Raw genomic sequence first — 12,528 nt, forward strand, 5'->3', positions numbered from 1 at the left:
GTGGATCCAGAAGAAAAAAAGAAGCTTGCTCACAGCTTGAAAAGCCGCTGAGTCATGTCTGTTCATGTGGTCTGCAGTCCGGCCAAAGTCTGGGCCCATGCCGAGCACTTTGGGGCAAATATGAGCTTGTTGCAGCATTTCTCCACCTTCTTCTTTGAAAGGAGCATCATTTACACTTGTTCGCTGGATATACACCAACTTGTGAACACACGGGGACATCCTAGCCTGCTGAAATCCTACATCTATCACTTATTTTGTATTCTGTGTCAGATTTTCTGTGCATGCAGTTTTCCTGCAGGTTTGTCAGACCGACATGTTGGAGGCCCGTGTTGAGTTCCTCATGAAAACGCTGTTTGACCGAGACCAGGCGGGTGTCTCGATGCACACTCATTCCCCCACAGACAGACAGCAGCACGTTTACTCAATACAGTGGTATTAAGTACAATTTTGAAGCACTTGAGTATTTCTATGCCACTTTCTAGCTCTACTACACAAGAGAAAATATATATGAAATATTTTAAATGCTCTTGGCATGATGTTTTCTTTATCATGTTCATGACATTCGTTGCATCTGCAGGCTAGTTAAGTGTCATAGTTATTGTATATAATATATAGGGTTAATATGTAAAGTACACTTATACATTTACCAAAACTTTAAATTGAAGCGAAGGGATTTAAGCATATTTGACACATAAATAGGCAGCAGACCAAAAAGTATTCAGTATTAAAAGGTTTCAACACAAAGAAGTGATTCTTTCACCCTCATACTATTTCTTTTGCAATCACTTATAAAAGGATCCAGACGGCAAACGGACCATAAATATGAGTTTAATAACAGTTCCTGTGGGAGTGGCAGCAGAGCAGTACATTGTGGATTCAGGAGTCAGCCTGCAGTGAGAAGTCATGTCCAGGGGATCGAATAAATGTTTGCTTTGAACTCCATTCAAGTGCTAAACTCTGCATTCCCACACTCAAAAAAAAACTTAATATGGCTAAAAATAAGACAGATTAATAACATGTTGTAATAATAGCATATGTCTCAGAGACTTTGCCTCACTGAACACACATTCTGGGTAAAGGTCTAACTTAACTTCAGTGTTCGCCATTCTGGCCCCGTTTCTACCTCACTAGAGCACTTTACTGCACAACAGACTGTAGTTTGATTCAGATAGCGCAAGCGAGCTTGTTGTTGCCTGCGTCTGAAATATTATACCTTCCATATTGGTCCCAATTCTGACGAACATATGTACGACCCAGACATTTTACAGTCCTAAAGTAAATACGAGTGTACTCTGTTTGGGGTGGACATATATGCAGACACAGATATTTCTGTAAAAAACTAATAAAGGTAATATCAGCCCTGCTGACAAGACCACAACCACGCATGTCAATAAGTGTTTAGTCACACTAACATTTAAAACAGCTACTTAAATGAATTCTCTACAATCTGTGAATTGTCCTGCCAGAGCTTAAGTAAGTAAATGCAGCTACATGTATCAGTTAGTTGGACAGACGCTATCATAAAAGCTTTAAAGCACCATCCAGGTGTAAAACAGCCCTGCTCTGAAAAAGAAGCAACACCAAAACAGCTTTCCTCTTCCTTTTGTCACAAAACTAACTAGTAACTAGAACAACCTAATACATCAACAAACTTCCAGAAGCAGCTGGAACACTGTGCCAATTAATAATGTGACCAATCAGCAACATCTGTTGTGAACAGTGAAGCCAACGCTGAAGTGCCTCAAACCTGCATTCTTTATCATAGCAAGCAGGAGGCGACTCCACTGGTTGCGAAGAGAAGTCCGATTGTATAGAAGTCTATGAGAAAATGACCCAACTTCTTACTTGATTTATTACCTCAGGAAACATTTTCCAGTTTATGTCTCAATCTCTAGTTTCAAGTCTTCTTCAACACAACATGATGATCATTTAGTAAATTATGTTCCCAACTCGAGGCTTTAAAACTGACTTCTTATATACAGTCTCTGGGTGTGACCAGGCACAGTAATTCCTTTACTGGTACGAATATTTGGGTATGTGCGCACTTCCTTTTATTTTCTAACATTAAATTAGTCCTCTGAAGTCTGGAATGGCAGCGGTCTGACATTCATGCCACTGGAGGCAAAAAGGTATGAAATATAATATCCTAAGACGATGAGCCAAAACCTTGTCTCTTTTCCACGAAACATGACTGTCAGGTGTCCAGACTACTTAAGGGATCATTTTCACATAAAATGATGGATTCCTTTTCTTCCACCTATTCTGTAGTGGATGGGTGAGACTTTACAGCACACACTTTGAACTACATGGAACAACACACCACAGGTATTTCGGCCCTATGTTACGAAACAGTTCAAAGTATCATTAGAGAGTCTTGTTGTGTGTTTTCATGAACATTTGTCAAGAACTGGAGCGTGATGTTGAACAAAAATACTTCTAGTGTGCATGTGACTGAGGCGAAAAAGCTGAATTCCTTCCTGCTTGTGTGTCAGATGAAGCCACAAAGCCCTGTTTTATTTCTGCCCTTGGCAAAATATTTGCATTAATATCTTCAAAAACGGGCTCACTTTAACGCCTGGCCAACCCGACCATGACAACGCCTTCGCCAACATGAGAAACCGAACGTTGATCCCAGATTCTGTCTGGTACGGGTTGAAAAGCACACAGACGTGGTGCAGAGACACACGCGGAACAAATGTACTTCCATCCAAAGCTTCTCAGACACCATTCAGACAAACACTGTACACCACTGTGCTCTTTACAGGGTGCAACATAAAACACAGATGCATATCTTGACAGGCAAAATAAAGTAGCGAGTGTGTTTGTGTGTGTGTGCATCCAGAAACAGCAACACTAAGCTGGCTGGAAGCAGCAGAGGCCGGAGCAGACAGTGCAAACAATTCCCAGCATTCCTCCGAGTAGCAGAGTAAACTGAGCCTGGCCTTCTTCTGCCACACAGGCTGAGACATTGATGCCTGAGATTGGATGTGTTGTGATGGACTCAAACTAATACCCTTTTTCCACCAAAAGTAACGAGAATATACAAGGGTTTAGCCCTGTTTTCTTATGAAACTACGGTTCTGACTGGTTCAGTTCTGACTTTGGGAACAACAAAAATTCCTGTGAACAGAGATTGTAGTTTCCATAACTCCAAACTAAAAGAGAAGATAAGTAGGAAGTAAAGCTTTGTAAATAAAAACGTCCAGATGACTGAGTGACGAGTGAGAGGTACAATAAAACGTCAAAATATGCCACAATCAGCAGGACAAGAATACAACTTTTTTCTGATCTGGCACTGCTGCGGTGAAGGTTTGCTTAGGTTTAATCACAGAAACCACTTGGTTAGGGAAAGTGCATAGTCTGGGATAAAATAAGTAGTTGGGTTAGGGAATGAGTGTAGTCATCGTTAAAAGAAAGAAACGTTGACTTTTTGTGGGAAACAAGTCCAATGCTTTGTTGACTTGTCTACTCTGACTAATCCGTCTTTGGATTTAATGGCTCGAAAACAACTTCTTGGCTCCCAATAGAGAAAAGTCAGAATTATTTAAACGTTTCTAAATATTTGAATATATGCTGTAATTGACTAACTCTCAATGCCCGAGTAAGATGTGTGTATAGAGACGTTGACATTTAGGGGGTATTAATTCCCACTGGACACCACGTGTCCTTTTAAATGCAAAATACTACGTTTCACTGTTCTTATCCAGAGAAATGACTTCCAGATATAGAAACAGCTGAAGTCATCCATCTCCGGGAGACTTTATCAACTCCATTAGGTCTCACCGCTGCATGATAGTTGATTTATTAATCTCAAACCGGCCTCATGTCACACTGATGTCAAGACGTGTCATATCACAGACCAGGTCCAGAAATGAGTCAAAGTGAAAACAGAGAGACTAATAACAAGAATGTAGCCAGACCAGAGAAGGAAAGGCAGAAGACTCCCGTCTGTCTTCGCAGTGGGTCTGTGCCTCCTCAGCAGCGTGGCTCTGGACCCCGTTTGTCCAGCTTCGTCGGACTGAGCGCACTCTCTCTTCGTTTGCCAGGAGGACACGTTTTTATTGGCTCGATGGAGAGAGATTAAACACACTGTGTTGACAGAGAAAGAAGTCGCTGCTGAGAATCCATGATGGACGTCTGTCCACGTTCACACATGCTAAATCCAAAGTTTGTCTGCTTCTTGCTGGGTTCTGGTTGTCATATAGTTGATAAATCACATCTGATATTAATTAGACTCCAATTAGTAATACAAGTAGTTATAACTTAATTAATATACACACACTGTCTGGTATGAGCACAGTAGGCTTGTTCAGTAGGATTGTGAGAAGCCACGCTCCGCTGATGGAAGTGAACTCAAGTGTTACATGAGATTCAGCAGGCAGAGGGACTAATTGGCCACAGGTGTGTGTGTGGAGGAGCTTTGTCTCCTTTTTTGGGCTACTGGTATTTATAGCATTTTTCACATGAGCTGTTCTAAAAGTCCCGGCCTATTGTGGATATCTTAATGTCTGTCAGCATGTGCCTCCTTCAGACCACCAGGGATGTTGCCATTTAATTGCAGACGTCCCCGACCAATAAAGCTCATGTGGTGATTCACAGACATCGAGCCGGGTCAGTGAAAGGTGTCCATCATTTTACGAGATACGTTCACCTCTAAAATGAAAAGATCAGGCATTTTAGGAAAACAGATGAGGAGATACCGCTCTCATGTCTGTACGATTATTACAACCTCCTGGTCTGTCCAAGTGACTTTAAACTGCGTTCTTTCAAATGGCAGCAGGAGGCGACTCCACTGGTTGCAAAGTCCGATTGTATAGAAGTCTATGAGAAAATGACCCGACTTCGGAACAAGTTTATGTTCTCAATCACTAGTTCCAAGTCTTCAACACAGCATGATTTCTTGTAAATGATGGTCCCATTTAGAGTCAAACAGACGAAGTGGGGTATGCATTAGGGCGGGGCTAACTTGTGATTGACGGGTCGCTACCACGGTGTTGGATGTCCCCGTTTGTCTTACAACTTTTACCCTTTCAGTGTTTTCACTTCATGAAAGTTAATAACATTTTGAACAAACCAATGGGCGACATTACAGTGACTACGTCCACTTCTTACATACAGTCTATTGGTAAATATGAAGCTGCCAGTTATTTGGCTTAGCGTAGAGACAGGAAACTGCTAGCCTGGCTCTGCCTACACCCGATCGTTGTCTCTTAACACAATTCTACTTTTGTCCTGTAAAATCATGAGCCTCCAAAGGAATAAGTCAGTGAGTAAAACTTAGTCATCTTTCTACTCCTGAACTAAGTTGAGGAATGTTTTCTTCCCACGTGTTCGCTATTCACAAATTCCCTGTGCATGTGCAGGCTTTGTCAAAAATGTTTAGTCTATTGCATTTCCAAACACATACAAGACTTCCTTCCTTCCCTTCTCATCCTTTCCCAGGGGATTCTACACACTGGAGCAAAACAAAAGACAACTGCTTTGGATGTAGTTTACTCTCACCTATGTTCTTCCATTGCAATCGCATTATTTAGGGTTCAGACATTTTACTTGAAACAAAACCAAACATCTTTCTTGTCTACAGCCATCTTTGAAAACCACATTAAAAGAGGAGAATCCTCTCGTGAAGTGCTCTGTGTGTTTGGGATTTTAGTGCAACTAGCTCAAAGACCTGAGTGGCAGGATTCACACTTTGCCTCCACACAGAGTTGGACGCATTCAGTGAGCACAAACATACTCCTGCCTTGCTCGGCGGCTCATACACGTGTCACATCACCTCCTCAGGTCTTACCAATATGCTTTGACAGAGTTTACCTTGGCAGGGGACTGAGGGACTTGCTCTTGGTGTTCGAGCACCAAGAAAAAACTGTTTCTGTAGAAATATTAGGTGAAAACAAGAAATCAAAAAGTTATTTTGGAACATGCATATAGCCCCTTCTCTTTATCTAACAATTTAGTTTTGTTTTTTCAAATATATTTATGAACCTTGGTCTTTAGTTCTGGTTGTCGTTGTGTGTGAAATATAAGGTGTCAAATAATTGTAGGGGAGTAAAAAGTACAGTACTTTCCTCCGACAGTATGCACATGCATTACTTTTGAAAAGGTTGGCACATGTCACATTTAGATTCTGCTTGGGTCGGACCCAAAAATGCAAACAATCCCCACTTCATGCCCTCAGATATGTAAATATACGGTATATAAATGAGGGTAAAGGGTCAAAAAGACTCTTCAGGGCGATGGTGTGCAGTAGAGGGTCAATATCCATAACACTGCCCCCTAAGGGCGGCTTACACTAAATGCACATATGCCAAAAGTACAACTCATGTCGCTGTAAAAGGTACCATAATTATATAGTTTACGTAACGGCACTTAGTTCCAACTATTATACACTTGTAAAAAGCTTGGACTCTTTCAGTTTATTGCATTTAATACTCTAAACTAGCCAACAATGTAATGAGGCTACTGATGCTCAGAGAAGTGCCTGATTACAGACGGAGGTTTATGCGGCCTCGAGGCGAAAGACATGAGCAATTTGTATATAATCCATGACCCACAACTCCTTGGACTCGTTCCGTAAACAAGATCAGATTTCTCAAATTGACGCATTTGAGGTAACGTTCCCATGCCTCGATTTTGCAAAACACTTCAGGGTTCCAGGTTTGGCAAACAACGCTGAGCCACAGAGAACAAAAGTGATGCAGGAACAACCAGGAAAACAGCAGCCAAAACTCAACCCATTCTACAATAAACTCAGTGCTCGGAATTAGTTTGTTGGAGAGGTTAGTCGACTTTATTGGTATCAGACTATTAAACCTAATGGCAGGATATGGACCCATGATTCCCACCCTGTGCTTGTATTTCTATGGTCTTGGCTGGGGTCGCTGTGTTCGACCATCAGACACATATCTCACCAATCAGGGATGTGTGTATGCATAGTTGTGAGGGGGGGGGGGGGGGGGGAAAGGAAATCCCTCGTCAAGTTGTAGGGATTACTGTCAGACTGAAAACGAGCCTACCAGGAAAGAGTCAAGGATCAAGACCCCAGGTGGGAAAATATAACAGAACTTTAAGAAAGATGTTCCTCCAGTTTTAAAGACTGCAGCAAATCCTGGCAAATGACGGACAAATGTGACCGTCAGTTCAAACTTAATTTGTAACTTAAGAAGGTGCTTCGAAACATTCCAGCTGTCAGCACAATGTTTTCCCACTCCAGACTCTCGGAGGGCGAATGTGGGCTGTTTTTCCTTCTTCCCCACTCTGGTCCATTGATAAGGAGTTAATGTAAGATTAACATCGTTACACCCAAATTGCCGCTCGGTCGTCCAAGAATTACGAAGACTTAACAAAAAGTGATTCAGCAGTCGTGACTAATTTTTCCATTAGAAATCTCAGAGAAATCAAAGCACTCGCAGCGAGAACAAAGCTTTGTTACCGATTTATAGAAAATCAATAAACAGACATGAGTGATAAAAAAAAACGCGTGAAGGAATTGAATTCTTATTTAACCACAAATTAAACATCACATTTAATTCAGTTTGTCATAAGGGTTTGGCTTCAGGCTCTTGTGCCGACAAGCATCCAGGTCATTGAACAAACATTAAATCAGCAAATGATCTTTGACCTCCCTTCACAGACTGAAGAGATTTTCCTAAAATTAAAGTTTTTAAAGATTTAATCTTTGGGAATAATTCGGTTTATAAATTGACTTTATTGATCAACTTTAGTGGAAACTTCATCATTCAACAAACACTATGCTCTAGTCTCTTGAAAGTTACATTTAATTTTTTTTATATAAAAAACAAATTAAAAACAGCAGATTGGATTTTTAAAATTACATACTTTCAAAAGCACAAAATTAAAAAAAGAATTCCCATTGTTGGAATTAAATTCAGCAAGTCAAAGAAAAAGGATGAGTCAGCAGTCTGCACCAGCCACTCGAGTGAACCTTCACCTCCTGCTGGCGATCCTCTTGGATCTCCTCAGAACAGTGTCTCGGCTCTCCTCAGCGTCGCCTGCAGCCGCGTGCTTCCTGTCCTGCGAGGGAGCCGCCGGCCGTGACGTGGACGAGGCTTCCCCAGTTTTCCCGCCACTTTGTTTCTTTGGTAGTGACGCTGCAGTCGCTGTGGGTAGAAGCCGCTTTCTTCTCCCTCTCACAGACTCTTGTGAATTTGCCTCTTGCTCCTCGACTTTCTTCAGCGGCCCTCTGGCTCCTTTAACAGACCTCTGCGGCTTCTCTGCCGCTGCAGGCTTCCGTTTTGTCTTCGGAGTTTCCCATGTGTTCTTATTTGCACGATCATATTTAACACTAGACTGCTTGTCCGTTTTATCGTCTGCGAGTTTGCCCTTTGTTGATTTACTTACGTTTGTTGCACCCTGAAGCTTTTCTGTAAAGTTAACAGCCTTGGTTCCTCCCTTTCCTCGACCCTTGGCTCGTCTTTTAGTGGCTTGTTGTTTCTCTGAGGCCTCTCCTGCTTCTGGAGTGTTGGTCTGCATTTTAAGAGCCTTATAGACTTCCTGTGAAACCATATATTGTCTTTAAAGTTCAGGAACTCTTTTAAAAGCCTTGAGTTACTGGATACAACATGTTTTTCAGCCAAACACAAAAACTATGTTTATAACAAGATCAAAATCAGATTCTCACCTCTTGTTGTGCAAGTTCAGATTTCAGGTTTGTCAACTGGCTCATTAATCCCTGGATCTTCAGCTGAAAGACGATAAAAAAAAAAATATACATCACAGAAATGACTTAATGAAATGTTACACAAGTTGGAGCCTCTCTTACCCGTTCACTGGCGATTTGTTTTTCAAGCTGCCCTCTCTCCTGAGCCGCTTTCTTCCTCCTAAGTTTAATTTTTTTTAATGTTAGTATTTTACTCCATGTATTTTATATTAAATGCTACATCATCTACAGTGTAGATGGACATTTTCTTCTTAGCATTCATGAGCGACACAGATGGAAATTGAAGCACAATGAAGTTCTCGGGCCTAAAAAAGGTTGCAGTCAGCTGTGTGTGTTCCCACGAGCACATGAATGCAGCGAAACAAAAAAGACAACCCATTTGAAAGGTAATGCACTTCGATAAGACCCTTTCAGCCTCGTCCATGCAAGCTATACATTACTTGTTTGCCGCCACGTTCTCCATGCGAGTGAGCTCAAGCCTCTTCTCATCAGAGACTCTTTGGATGTTTTCTCTCGTCGCCATGTCCATGAGCGACGCCAGGTCTGGTAACTGAGTCGATGGAGAAGTCACTCTGAAGACCACCTTCAGCAACTCCAGGAGGTCTTCACAAGACGGGAGCTGAAGGACAACAAACAGGTTTATCAGGAGAAATTTAAACTGCAACAACCTGCACACCAGTTTGTGATTAAAGAATATATTGCCATGCGCTGTGTTTTCATGTTATTCTTTCTTTCTGCAGGCTTGTGTTTGAAGCTTTCCACCCAACGTTATCCAACACACTGCAAATGCCAGAGGAATGATCTCAAAGGATCAATCATCTTGAACTTCGCATTTATACAATCTTGAAGTGGAAGACATTTTTTGGAAAATAATGACATTTTAGAGTCAATATAAAAAAACTCCTGTTCCAGACACAGGCTTCAACATTCAGAGAAAGTTATTGTGATGGTAAAAAGAGGTCAGATGTGCTCCAGTATCAAATACAGAACTACAAGGAATCAAGTGGTGGCTGGTGAATGAAAACCTTTGTTAAGCTTGAGTTCAATATTCTTTTTACGTCAAAAATAAATGGAGTTGGAGAGATCGGCATAGAGACGGCTGCTTTCTCTCCAATATAAATTAAACTAAACGGCACTTGGCTTGTGGTGCTCAAAACTTCAAAAAATAAATACATTAAAAATCGCAACAGCAATGTTTCGTTCCAGAAATCATGACCCGGTTACTCAAGATAATCCACAGACCTTGTTGTGAGCAGTTTCATGTAGGAACTATTTTCTTTCTACCGTATCACCGCGCAGGAACAACATTCTCTCAATGTTTACATCCCGCGAGCCTCCAGTCCACGAGGAGATGACGCCGTGCAACGCGGTGATACGGTGGCGGGTGTAGTTCGGTGGAAAGAAAATAGTTCCTACATGAAACTGCTCACAACACGGTCTGTGGATTATCTTCAGTAACTGTCATGAATTCTGGAAAGAGACATTACTGTTGAGTTCTTCAAATGTTTGTTTTGATGAGAGTTGGTAGCAAAAAAAACAATCTAAATTAATATTTTAATAATTAATAAAAAAGCACTACACGAGAGAGGGGAAATGTATTTTTGATTGTGGGGTGAACTGTACTGAAGGTTGTCATTTTGAATAATGAGTCACTCACCATTTTGAGATCAGCCTGTGTTTTCTCTCTGGAAGCTAACGCCAGCTCTAAGGACATCTTTTCTGTCTTCAACAACCTCCACACCTCCTCCAGATCTCCCTGTCAACACATCAGCACACACAACCAAGCTAAACAACGATTGCAATCCAAGTGAAGAACACGACTAGTCAAGCTGCAGCAGGGATGAGAAGGACAAAAGTTACCTGCAGTTTTTTAATAAGTTTCTCCACTTTCATATTTTCAATAAACTCCAAGTCAATCTGTGTCAGCTGATACCCCTTCATCCCTTTCAGCATGGAGTTCGGCTCATGTGGTTCTGAAATGTTATGGAAGGAAAAAGAATTGACAGCAGGTTGTGCTGTACACAGCAGGTTGTGCTGTACACGTCAGGTGTTCCGTACCCGTTTCTGTCTCGTGCGTGTTGAAATCAAACGTCACGTTTTGGTTATTGTCCTCTTGAGCTGTAGTCTCGGCCTTGAAGAGTAATAGCAGAACACATGTGATTACGTCATACATTAAGACGGAGTTTGATAAAGAGTGGTAGTTAAACATTGCACCTGCACCTCCACGTTCTGCTGCTGGTTCTCATGATCCTCACTTGTGTCTTCATTACAGAAGTCCAAGTGTTTCTTCACACCCGTCAAAGGAGGAGTCCTGGGGAGCTGTCGACCTAAGGGGATGTCATTCCATGACAGACGGCTGTCTCGCAGGATTTCAAAATATCTGTCAGACATGCTCGAGGTTCTCATGCTTTCCTCCACACTCCCTTTTGTTTGAACTGTGTCTTAACAATCACCCCATCATTGTTTTCACCTGTGGCTCAAAGTCTGCGCAGTACTCCTTTTCACCAGCAGATGGCAACACATGCTTTTAGTTCTGCAGCACAGGCAGAAGTTTTTGAAAGTTTTAACTTTAAACACATTGTTCATTTTATACAAGGCAAAAACAACAACAATCTAATTATTAAAATCTCGCACTTTTTAATAGTTTGAGAAACTATTTTAAAAAGTGATTATTTACCCTTTAATAAATGATATATAGTACATCACTACCAGGACTCATTTTACTACTGCTGCTGTTACCATTATGTATATAGCAGAAATAAACGGATTTCATTACACTTTATTTGAATTAAAAATGTAATAATACAGAAGAGGGCTGTTGTGGAAAGTAACTAAGTACGTTTACTCAGCGAGACACTACAGGTAAAAACATCAACAACATGAGACTAGTGGAACATCCAAAATACACATTTCGGTTTTTATTTGACTTTTTCTATTTGTGTCTGTAGATGTAGAAAGGTAGCATTATATAATGCCTCATTCGCATATCTAATAACATTTCAGAAAACTCATAATACAAAAAAGAATTAACTATACTCTACAGATGTTGATTCTACATTAGAATAAATACGATCCTCTTATAAAATATTAGTATTTTAAACCCTTTAAATACAACAATAAGTTTCACAGTGCTGCTTCAGCTGCACAGGCAGACAGACAGGCAGGTGTGCAGACAGACAGGCAGGTGTTCAGACAGACAGATGGACCCCGATGCAAAATAGCCAACCAAAACCCTGTCTATCTTTAAACTGAGCTGCCGGTGTCACACTGCCAGTCTCACATGTTTGTGCAGCTCCAGGAACTCTAGAGGAGAGTGCTGAGTCGTAAATAGCTCTGTTTTTAAACTGCCCGCTCCCATAATGCCGAGGGAGAGAGGAAGGAGGAAGAGGTCGAACAGCGTGTGTGCCTTGTGAGGCAAACTGCCTTATGACACTGACTGAAGTGGAAAACATTTGCGTGGTTTTACGTTGCAGCTCACAAATCATTCCCCAATAAAAATCAAATTCAAAATGACTTTTCTCGTCTTCTTCATACCGACAATTCCTCTCCGGTGTAAGTGTCTCTTACACCATGCACGTGTTTTCACTGGAGGAAATGTTCAGCAGGGGGTCCACTGGGACCTCGCTGTCACAGAGAACTTGATTCGTCCGTTAAAGATGAAGCACATTTAGTTTTCTTCTTCGTGGACAGAGAAAACAGAACACAATTTGTTTCCCAGAATTCAATTCAGTTGACGGTTTCTTGAAACCCTCATCTGTGCAGCTATTGTGCAGTCCCAGCTCAGCGATCAACACAAAGCTCGAGAGGCCCGTCAAGTCAGAAGTCCAGGACTCATTGTTTAAACAATG

General features: G+C 41.4%; 1 protein-coding gene across 2 annotated transcripts; it reads right to left on the minus strand.

Moving 5' to 3' along the window:
• Window positions 1-7,688: 7,688 nt before the first annotated feature.
• On the minus strand, window positions 7,689-11,118 carry LOC115020129 (myosin-11-like). Of its 2 annotated transcripts, none has more exons than XM_029450038.1 (8): window positions 10,895-11,118; window positions 10,739-10,811; window positions 10,541-10,653; window positions 10,338-10,436; window positions 9,121-9,299; window positions 8,783-8,840; window positions 8,642-8,704; window positions 7,689-8,514 (listed from the first exon to the last, which is right to left on the minus strand). In XM_029450038.1, the coding sequence occupies exons 1-8, from the start codon at window positions 11,084-11,086 to the stop codon at window positions 7,948-7,950; spliced, it is 1,344 nt and encodes a 447-aa protein (XP_029305898.1). In that variant the 5' UTR covers window positions 11,087-11,118; the 3' UTR covers window positions 7,689-7,947. The 2 variants fall into 2 exon arrangements, with proteins under 2 accessions (XP_029305898.1, XP_029305907.1); XM_029450047.1 differs by having other exon boundaries at window positions 10,901-11,116.
• Between the last annotated feature and the right edge of the window lie 1,410 nt (window positions 11,119-12,528).

Source organism: Cottoperca gobio, chromosome 2 (assembly GCF_900634415.1).
Source record: "Cottoperca gobio chromosome 2, fCotGob3.1, whole genome shotgun sequence".
In the NCBI taxonomy this organism is placed as follows: domain Eukaryota; kingdom Metazoa; phylum Chordata; class Actinopteri; order Perciformes; family Bovichtidae; genus Cottoperca; species Cottoperca gobio.

Excerpts from the sequence above, each read along its gene's own strand:
- LOC115020129 (XM_029450038.1), bottom strand. The coding sequence starts at position 11,086 with ATGAGAACCTCGAGCATGTCTGACAGATATTTTGAAATCCTGCGAGAC. Across the intron at positions 10,437-10,540 it reads AACTTATTAAAAAACTGCAG|GGAGATCTGGAGGAGGTGTG; the intron begins GTAACTTTTGTC and ends ATGTGTTGACAG. Across the intron at positions 8,515-8,641 it reads CTGAACTTGCACAACAAGAG|GAAGTCTATAAGGCTCTTAA; the intron begins GTGAGAATCTGA and ends ATGGTTTCACAG.